Raw genomic sequence first — 9575 nt, 5'->3', positions numbered from 1 at the left:
GGGGGAGATAGCGATCAATCAAGGTGGACGGTGACGGATATATTTCGACGGCGGACACGTAAGCTTGCGCGCGCACGCGCACGTCGATGAAACGAGCGAGTCATAAATCGAGCTGCACAATCTGGAGAAGCCGGTTTCCGCGTGCATGCTATTTGGGATCAGGAATTCTGAAATTTTTACATGACGGTTTGGCTCCAGCTAAAACTCCCTTAAAAGTTGGATTTGAAACAGATTTGAACTTTAATCTAGACTCAGACAAACTAAGGGAAACAACCTAATAAAATATCCCAGCTGTCGGGTTTGCAGTCTGTATTTTAAGAAGCTAGCACCACCAGCTGGACAATAGGAAAAAATTATTTGCTCAAATGTGCAGGATGATTGTCTGATACATCCCATCTTTGATTTCATTATTCCGAATTTTTGAATTGAAAATAATAAAATAAAATAAAACAAAGATGCGTAACCCCGGATACAAATCTGTCCCGACAAACGTCTCTGAGACGTTTAAAACGGCCTTTTGATCCATAGATGCAGCGACGGCAGACGCGCGCGCCCGTCACGATTTGTTGGAATCCTTCATCGACGTCGAGGAAGAACAGGAAGCATATTCTTAATTTCCGACTTAAAAACCCCACGCCTCAATAGTTTAGGAAGTCAGGTTAAAAAGGTGCGCAGAGATCAAAAACAGCAATTATAGCACTAACATCTCACAAACTCGGTGAATTACGTGCATTGTTGTCAACAGAGAGGCGAGCGTCTCAATGGCGTCGCCAAACTGTCTTCACGATGGACCCTGTGAAATATCTGCTGTGAGCAGTTTAAAGTCCCAGCATCTCAAATTGCCAACAATTTCCCTCACTTTGAAAAGATCCTGATGATTATAGTCCATTTGTTGTTCATACTGCACATAAAACAAGGTTCACCTGACTTGCAGTCCATTTACATAGTTTAGTGTTTTCAGGTATCCACAGGTTTGAGAGGTTCCAGGTTCCTGGTGGTCAAATGAAGCTAAAAAGACGCCTGGAAATCTGACTCTCGTGTCAGGATGAGGGATAAGCACAGATCCTGTGGTGCAGGTCCAGTACTGGTCGTCGTCCCCTTACGTCCAGATCTCGGTCGGGACCATGGCTTCTTTCGTTCCGACCGAGGGCATCAGGTTATGCTCGGACAAGAAATCCAGAGGAAACTGGACCAAAAAGCCCCGGATTTTGCGCAGCTCCTCCTGAGCGCGAGCTTTCTCGGTCTGAGCCAAACCCGGCTTGGACTGGAACTGCTCCAGCTCCGACATGTTCCTCACCAGGGACGAGGGAAGGCAGCGGAAGACCTGCAACGCAACGAGGCGACAAATTAGTTTCACAGCCTCACCTCTCTCTGGTTCTTGGGGCTCGTTTTTCACCAAGTCCAGAACTTTGTCCGAATGTGAAAAGTGATAGAGATTTGTTTCTAAACGCCTATCCAAGGTAAAAACCAAAACTTTAAAGTTCGCGGAGTTTCTTTGTTTTTTTTCTCGAACTGATGAAGCTGTCAAGGAGCAGGATATCTCATCTTTGCTCTACCTTCTCATAGATGGTAGCGTTCCGGCCAGCCGTGGTCATCCACACCTCCTTGTAGAAACGATCGCTGACGGGGTCGCAGAGGTCGATGCTCGCGTCCGTGTGGCCCCCCAGGATTGTCCTGCTCAGGAGGAGATAACAGTAAATACACATAAAGGAAATATGCTTTTTTTTTTGTTTTTTTTATAATTGACTAATAACTCAGTGATAATCACAATAACATAAATTACAGACGCCGGGCGCACATTGGCAGCTGTCGACAGCACAGATTATACGCAAGATTTGATTTTTGAGGTGCTTGAAAGATTATAATTATTAGCTCAACAACCTGCTGTATTCGCACGAGCACCAGAAAACGTCAATGTTCTGCTCAGCTCAGCTCAGCGCTGCTGTTCTGGTTTTATAGTTGAAGCAAATCATGTGCGCAAATATCAGTAATTAGCGAAAAACGTCAAGTGTTCTCTGGCGCATACCTGCCTGGTAGCTCTCTGGAAAAACTGCTCAAAGTGATCCAGCGCATTAAATAGAGAGAAGAGTACAAAGAAAAGCAGAATAAAAAATGTTTTCGTGCCGGTCTTTTCAGAGACGGATTAAGGTGATCGTCTAGGTCCTCGGGTGGATTTAAGCTGATAATGAATAACATGATCTGCAAATTGTTGTCTTATTTGGTGTTTACATACGTGCTAAAACTCCTCCTTCATTCCCTCCCTCCCTCTTTACAGGTGTATAATTTTCAAAGTAATTCTTCGAAATAGCAGGCAAGTTGGGACACGCCTCGTTTTTGTTTTGTTTTTTTCCCTAGGAGGGAATGATGCAACAGGAAGGATATTTTGAGGTTGATAAATTAGTCGGCGTGGTTCATCTAAATACTTTACCGCCTAAGGTTTTCCCACTAAATGATATTTTTCTTCATATGTGTGTAAGACACAAGAACAGACACAGAACATTTTGAAAATTGTTAATTTAGCTTTTTTATTATTTATTATTATTCTTAGTCAAAGTTTTGTAGCCATTTTGATTTTTAAACCCTTGCCCTCTATTGAACAGAGGCTGCTTCTCAAATTCCAAAAGGAAATTCTCTAAATATCACTGATTGTATGAACATGAAATGTAAATGACCTAATGGCGCTTTTTTTGTTTTTTTTTTCCTTTCTAACACAGGCGTCTTATTTTCAACAAGCACCTGAAACATTCGAGGCGCAGCTCGAGTGCGTAGGGTCCAGCTTGATACTCCTGCCCGTCCATCATCGAGGACACTTTTTCAGAGTCCTCAACAATCACTGCCACCTCACTGTCACGCTTTCCCAGCATGCTCCGGTCATTGATGTTTGCAGACCCTACGGAAAGAACAAAAAAAAGGCTTAAAGTAACTCAATTTGATGTATTCAATTATATTTTTAAAACCCTTCAGGGGTCATCTTAATATGGTCACTGAGGAATAGATTTTGGATTTGATATGCCTGGTAACACTCACAGTGCAAAATGCTCTCTTACTGAAACCTCCATGCCACTAATTTAAATAAAGTACTGGTGGTGGAGGCACAGAGATCTCCTACATTAATTTATATAAAAATTTCAGATTTTTGGTCTTTAAAAGGATTAAAACTTAAAGATCTTGCACGTCGGTCATACTGCACTTTTTTAAAGCGGAAAAGAAAACACTTCTCTGAAAGAAAAAGACTTTTGAGACAACTCAAAATGGAACATGAAATTCATTACGCTATGTAACGAGGCATAACGCCCTCTGCCGATCCGTCACAGTAGTTTTAAAGAAAAAAAAAAACCAAACAAACACATGTCTGACAGGTATTTGTCAAGAGATATGCAGGTTTCTCTTGGTATGCCTTCTGATGAGCAGTTTCGCATGAAACATGTTCAAACTCTGCCAAATAAAAACAGTTGAAGAAGCTGGTGAAGAGGCTTTACCCTCCAATGTGTCCCAGGTTTATTAAAAAAAAAAAAAAAAAACAGCCGAACCTGAGGGAAATGACAACACGGTTTGTGCCATGCCTACAACTGATGACTTTAACAGTAAGGCCTCACCAGACCACCAAGACGAGTTGCCGCTGATGCCTTTCTTGAACCCAAAGTTTCCTGTTCAAGTAAATTCTGTTGTTTTTCTCAAATAAAAATTGCACCAACACAATTATCTGCTGCAGCAGGACGTCGCTGTTTGACTCAGAGAGTGAAAGAAACGGGGTCTCAGGTAAGTTGCACTGCTTCCGTCCGACATGTGCAGCATTAGCTGAAAGTATGATTCAAGTCTAAGAGGTCGTTTGGGAAAACTACCTGCAGAATGACTTGTAGAGCTTGAGCGGTGTGACAGACCGTTCCCTATAAACAATATTTCGACAGCTACATCTGAAAACATGGACCGACTGCTCATATGGAGACTTTACAGGGTGTCCTTTGTGTCGTGGGCACCGTCTAATCCTTCACTGGCAACTTTACGCTGTGTCCTCACCTGCCCTTGTGTTCACTTTTTATTCATTTAGTTTTTGCAATTTTCTGACTTTTAAATTTTTTAAATGACTAGGCATACTTTAGACAAGCACAAACACAACTAAAAAAGGAAAAACGGTACACGGGGTGACCACATATGAGTTAAAGAAAGTCACATCGTTAAATCAATTAAGAACTGCTGTCATTTTAAATTCTATTCAAACAGCTAAGAGGAAACTCAAGGAAGGAAAGACTTAAAAACTTGGATTTGTGCGTAAACTTCTTGTCATTATTATTTTTTTTTTTACATTTATTTTAGACAAAAATCAGGAGTCGGTTAACATGGTTTCTTCCAGCTGAAACCAAACCAAGGTAATTGTAGCAGTTTTGTGGGAAAAAAAAATCCATGTTAAGAGAAGTTTTATCTTGACAGTTTCTTTAATTCTGCTTTGATTGTAAAAAAAAAAAAAAAAAAGAAAAAAAAAAAGAAATGTTATTTATGCCCTTTAGAAAACCTAAATTAAGTGAAACCTACTGCAATAACATTGTGAAAACATGTCCAAAATAGCATCAGGGTGCTTGACTTGAAACTGAAAAAATGAAATTCTAAACTTACTGAGTTCTCAGGTGGCGTTGAGGGTGGCCTTGATCAAGTGTAAAAGGAATTAACGTAAAGCTACAATAAACTTTACAAGTACTTAACAGTTGACCTCAAGGTGAACAAAAAAAAAAATTTTTAGAAGTTGTGAAGTTGCCTCAACATGTAGACCTGATGTCGTGTGCTTTCTTCACCAGCAGGTGGCACTAGAGCTGTGCAACTTTGATCACATCTTCCCGCAGTGTTGCTCTGCACATGAGTTTGCAAATGGTCTGCACGTGGTGAAAGACGGGCAAATGGAGCCAGAGCTTGAGCTTTCTCACACTTTCTTAGTGGGAAAAAAAAAAAAAAAAAAGTTGATGTCTTCAAATAGCAGCTGATGAGAACGGCACCGGAAGGAAGGGCGACAGAAGGCGAAAGTGGAGACAGACTAACCAATGATGACCGTGTTGTCGTCAGCGATGAGCATCTTGCTGTGGACGTAGATGAGCTCCGTGACGAGACGCCCCTCCAGCTCGGCGTGAGTCCGCAGACCGGCAAAGGAGATGTAGTTCATCCACTGGTCGTCCACTGGGGGCCAGAAAAGGGCGAGACGAGGTTAGAAAACAGGCACTTCTCACTTCTCAACTGAATACATCAAGACATCACAGCAGTACTTCACTTACTCTCCTTCTTCAACTGGGAGATGATGGAGTATTCTCCTCTTATCATTGTTCTAAATAAAGACAAAACAAACAACATTGCTCAAATGCGTTCAAAAATAAGACCAAGAATGTGTTGCTACTTCGCTGTCTGCTTTGTCGTTTTCTTTCCTCTTTTTATTTTAAGTACCTCCATTAATTGTATTAATGGTATGTTTGGTTATATACCTGTAGTTAAAGTGCATCACAGCCTGGATGGCATTCCCTCCACCTGTAGTGATGTCGCCCTCGAAGCCCGGAAGCAGAGGAGTGACCACGTACACCCGGTACTTCTTACCCTCCCTGAAAAGCAAGCAATCATTTGTGACCATTTGTTGGATGCGTGCTAAGAAGTTGGATCTCGTGTCTGTTTGTAGTTACAATAAGTAAGGAAATGTGAAAAAGAGATATTTTCAAGAAAGTTTTTTAGCATTGCTTCAACTTGCTGCACAACAGAAAGGGGAAGTACTTGTGTGCCCTGATGATCCTTTCAATGATGGCGTCTCCGATCTTGTTGTAGACCGTTTTGTTGTCTGCACAGCTGATGAAAAACTGATTCTGTGGTTGGAGAATTAAAAACAAAATGATGAGACGTGCATCATCTCAACTCAATTCCATAAATGATCTCACTGCGCAAAGATACAAAACACTCCCAGTTATTTCTAACTGAAGCCATCAGATTACGGACAAAGCTAAACTCTAAAGAGCTTCAGCTTCTCTAATTTTACTAAAAATATATAAATTAGGCAAACTCTTTAATGGTGCATTGTCTTTTTCAGTTACACTCACATAAAACTGTCGGAAAGTTCGAGAACCAAGTTTTGTCATGTCTAATCCTGAAAAGCAGATCAAGGTTCCGATCAAGTGATCTGAAAATTATCATCTGATGCCTTGACTTTTTTTGTTTCTTTTGTTCAAGTCAATAAAAAAAAGCCGCCCATCTTCTCAAATAATCTGGGTTATCTAAAAATCTGGAACACCTTTTTTCCAGGTGTTCCAGCAGAAAGAACCCAAGCATTCATGGGTTCTTTCTGCGTATCCTGGCTTCATCCCACAGACTCAAAACATTGCTGTCAGGTTAATTGATCTCTCCTTAGGTAAGAGTCTTCATGCATTGTTTGCCCTGTGCTGCCCAGTGATGGACAGGCCACCATAGAGCCTTTCTCTAAGTTATTGCTGGAGGTAGGCGTCACCACATCCCACAACACTGGCGATGGAGGGATGGATGATGTGAAATGTTTTGTGCAAAAATTAAGATTGTTGAGCTTTGCTCGCTTTTTTTCTTTCTTTCTTTCTTTCTTTTTTTAAAACACAGTGCTATAATTCTGAAAACAAATATACATAGCATCAATGAGATATCAAACTGGAGGCAAGAAATTCTGATTGGGGAAAAGCAATATGTAAAACTGGGTCAAGCGGCTTAAAACATAATGGTTTGTTTGTCAGTGGATAACATTTCTGAATCTTATAGTCACAATAAATAAAATATGTATATTCTGAGCCACAGGGACTGGCACCATAATGCAGTAGTACAGGACTTAGCATTCTTTATGTGTTGTTTTTATAATGTGGAAATGACTTAGTTACACTCCTCTTCTTGTCCACTGACTAGCGAAAGCTAATACCAGGTCCTACATGATCCAGATGTGGGAATGTATAAAAGATGTGTACATAAAAAAAAAAAAAAAAAAGATGCATGGATGGATTTGTAAGGTTACAAATACAGTTTTAAAAGTTGTTTTAGATTAAACAGTGTGCATGGTCTGCCTGCTGAAATGCACGTTTTTTTTGTGGTAGGAAGCGAGAACAGTCAGACCAAAACCCACACAAGCAAAAAGAGAACATGCAAGACCCACACAAAAAGGCGTTCGCAAGTGAGATTTGATCTGTGATGCAACAGAAGTGACTCACAAAAATTCCTTCTTTTTCATTCCCTAATTTGTGCTAATCCTTTTAATCAGATAAAAATAAACGCAAATCTCCTTTAACAGCCTCGGTGATGCTTTACCTCTATGTAGATGTAGTGCTTGCTCTTGGCGATGACCTGGATGTAGGCATTATGAATGGACTCCTCATGATATTTAATGCCTGCTGACCAATCCGCTGATGATCGCAACACCTTGCACACAAAAAAAAAAAAAAGTGGAGAAAGTTATTTAAAAAGTACTTTTCATAAAAGAAGATACAACCCGGAGCAATTTCAAAGTGAATGGTTGTGTGCAGAGCTTCTTGTACTGCAGAGTAAACTAATTAGACCGGTAACACAGCTAATGTGGTTATAATATGCCAGACAGAAAATAATTCTCATAAGCCATCGAGGAGACTGCGGGTGTTGTTTGTGAGCATAAAGTTTCCCACTTAATGTTACCTATAATAACTAGCTACAGCACCTGCTTTTTTTATCTTAGTGTCTGAGCCAAATGAAGAACAAATCATTTCTCAGTATTTTTAATTCCCTTACAAAAGGCAAAGTGGTAAAGTTAGCGTGAAGCAAGCAACTTTTTTATTGTACTGCAGTCAAACCCTCATAAGTTTGACTTAGTTGACCACAGACTGATTAGGCGGAGATTATTCCATTCACTGCTTTTATGCTTTGCACAATCACTGCACTGATAAAATCGCGTTCGTGGCGATACAAGTGTTTGCTGACAGGGAGTGCTGACAGTTGTGTCTGTTAGAGTTGCTACGTTTGTCAGAGCCTGACTGGAAATAAGACGTTCTTACCTTTAATAGAATAAAATCCTGCAAAGTGACTAAACCGTGAAGCCTAGGCATAGATGAATTATATGGTAAAAAAAAAAAACCCCAAAAAAACAAATATGTCAAGTGAAAAGGATGAATGCAACAAGCTTTTTGCAGCTCTTTTACATAAACTGATAGGACTTTAAAAACACAGTTTTAGCAAGAATTAACAGATTTATGATGTGATCTTTATACATATCCTATTCATTTTAGTTTGTTTTTGTCTTTTTTCAGCTTGAACTTTGTGAACAGAAGTGTAGCACTTGTTGCATTACATAACTTTCTTGGAGCACAGGGATACGTCTCTCTGCTATCTGCTTCCAGCAACCATTGAAGAGGTGGGAACATGTTTGATAGTAGGAGTTTATCTCGCATGTTTTCTCTTTGAATCCTCCACCGTACTGGTGGACACATTTCTCAATACGCTCCAAAACACATTCCGTTTCTTTTAAATATCAGCGCCAGGTCACGTTCCCTCACCTGCACTTTAGCGTTAACACACCCAGGAACTTGGTACTTGAGCTCGTCGGCAGAAGAGTGAGACTTTGGCAGGAGGAAAGGGTAAGAGAGAGAGCGGTACTTTGGCTTCATGATCTGCAGGAGGAAAAAGTAGGAGAAATTAAGCAAAAAACTAAAAAATAGAGTAAATTTAACATAGGGAATAGAAGCTGGAAAAGTTCTAAGGCCAGAAAATAGAAGGGAAAAAAAATTATCAAAAGCCACAGAAATTACGAGCACTGAGATGAGGGCATTTTTTCCACACTGTTCCAGTAAAATGTTTCCGAATTAGCACATTTTTTCCCTGCATTTTTCTTTTCCTAACCCATAAACACCCTCTATTACTAAAAGCCCAAATAAGCTATAAAAAAAAAACACAACAACAACAACCACAAAGTTAAAACCTATTTTATCTATAGATTGATCTTTATTTATAGTATTTCCCTCAGTCTTCGTGTTTGTTTATTTTAAGGCGTAGCGTATGGAAATCATTATACTTTGGTAAAGTTCCACCGCTGGATAAAGTGCCTGGCCACATCCCGGGCGCCTCTCCCATGGACCACCGAGGCGATGTCATGCCAAGGCATTCTGGGAGTGGTGTACCTGTCAATAAAGTCTGTACAGCGTGGAAAAACATGGGGGAGGGGAGAGGGAATAAATAAAACGAACACAACGTCAAATCTCTTTAAGATAAGTGCACTTTATGTTACTTAATCGCAATGTACTGGTACACATATTGGAACTTTGACCGAAAGTAATAATAACGAAAACAGCTGAAGAATAGAAATGTGTGTATTTGTGTACCAGACCATCAAAAGGTTTCTCCAGCTGGATCCAGTCCTTGTAAACAAAGTTGCAGTAGTCTTTTCCGTGCCAGAAGCGGGTGTTTCCCTGTAACTCCCCAACACCCGTTTTCAAGCTTTTGACAGAACCACTTTCTACAAATATGCACATGTGGGGGGGAGGAGGGGGGAGGGGTACCCCCAGAAGGTTATAAAGTTAATACTTTAATGGAAGTGTGGAAAAATGTTTTTGGAATCAAATGGAAACGATCTGTATTTA

At 40.3% G+C, this 9575-nt stretch overlaps 1 protein-coding gene across 2 annotated transcripts in view; it reads right to left on the bottom strand.

Annotated features, from left to right (window-relative positions):
- Nucleotides 1-6: 6 nt before the first annotated feature.
- The window catches only part of pld1a (phospholipase D1a), a 35002-nt gene continuing 25433 nt past the window's right edge, over nucleotides 7-9575 (bottom strand). Inside the window, exons 15-25 of one of the 2 annotated variants that reach the window (XM_017302594.1) lie at nucleotides 9323-9451; nucleotides 9011-9129; nucleotides 8496-8609; nucleotides 7282-7392; nucleotides 5743-5831; nucleotides 5463-5576; nucleotides 5259-5308; nucleotides 5029-5163; nucleotides 2737-2890; nucleotides 1557-1674; nucleotides 7-1324 (exon numbers count right to left, since the gene is read on the bottom strand). In XM_017302594.1, coding sequence (XP_017158083.1) covers nucleotides 1100-1324; nucleotides 1557-1674; nucleotides 2737-2890; nucleotides 5029-5163; nucleotides 5259-5308; nucleotides 5463-5576; nucleotides 5743-5831; nucleotides 7282-7392; nucleotides 8496-8609; nucleotides 9011-9129; nucleotides 9323-9451 — 1358 coding nt within the window. In that variant the 3' untranslated portion in view covers nucleotides 7-1099. The remainder of the gene's footprint in view (nucleotides 1325-1556; nucleotides 1675-2736; nucleotides 2891-5028; nucleotides 5164-5258; nucleotides 5309-5462; nucleotides 5577-5742; nucleotides 5832-7281; nucleotides 7393-8495; nucleotides 8610-9010; nucleotides 9130-9322; nucleotides 9452-9575) is intronic. The other variant, XM_008399211.2, reaches the window with a different exon arrangement.

This window comes from Poecilia reticulata, linkage group LG22 (genome assembly GCF_000633615.1).
Source record: "Poecilia reticulata strain Guanapo linkage group LG22, Guppy_female_1.0+MT, whole genome shotgun sequence".
In the NCBI taxonomy this organism is placed as follows: Eukaryota; Metazoa; Chordata; class Actinopteri; order Cyprinodontiformes; family Poeciliidae; genus Poecilia; species Poecilia reticulata.
The sequence above is the reverse complement of the archived record's forward strand: the minus strand, read 5'-3'. Positions and strand labels throughout refer to the sequence as shown.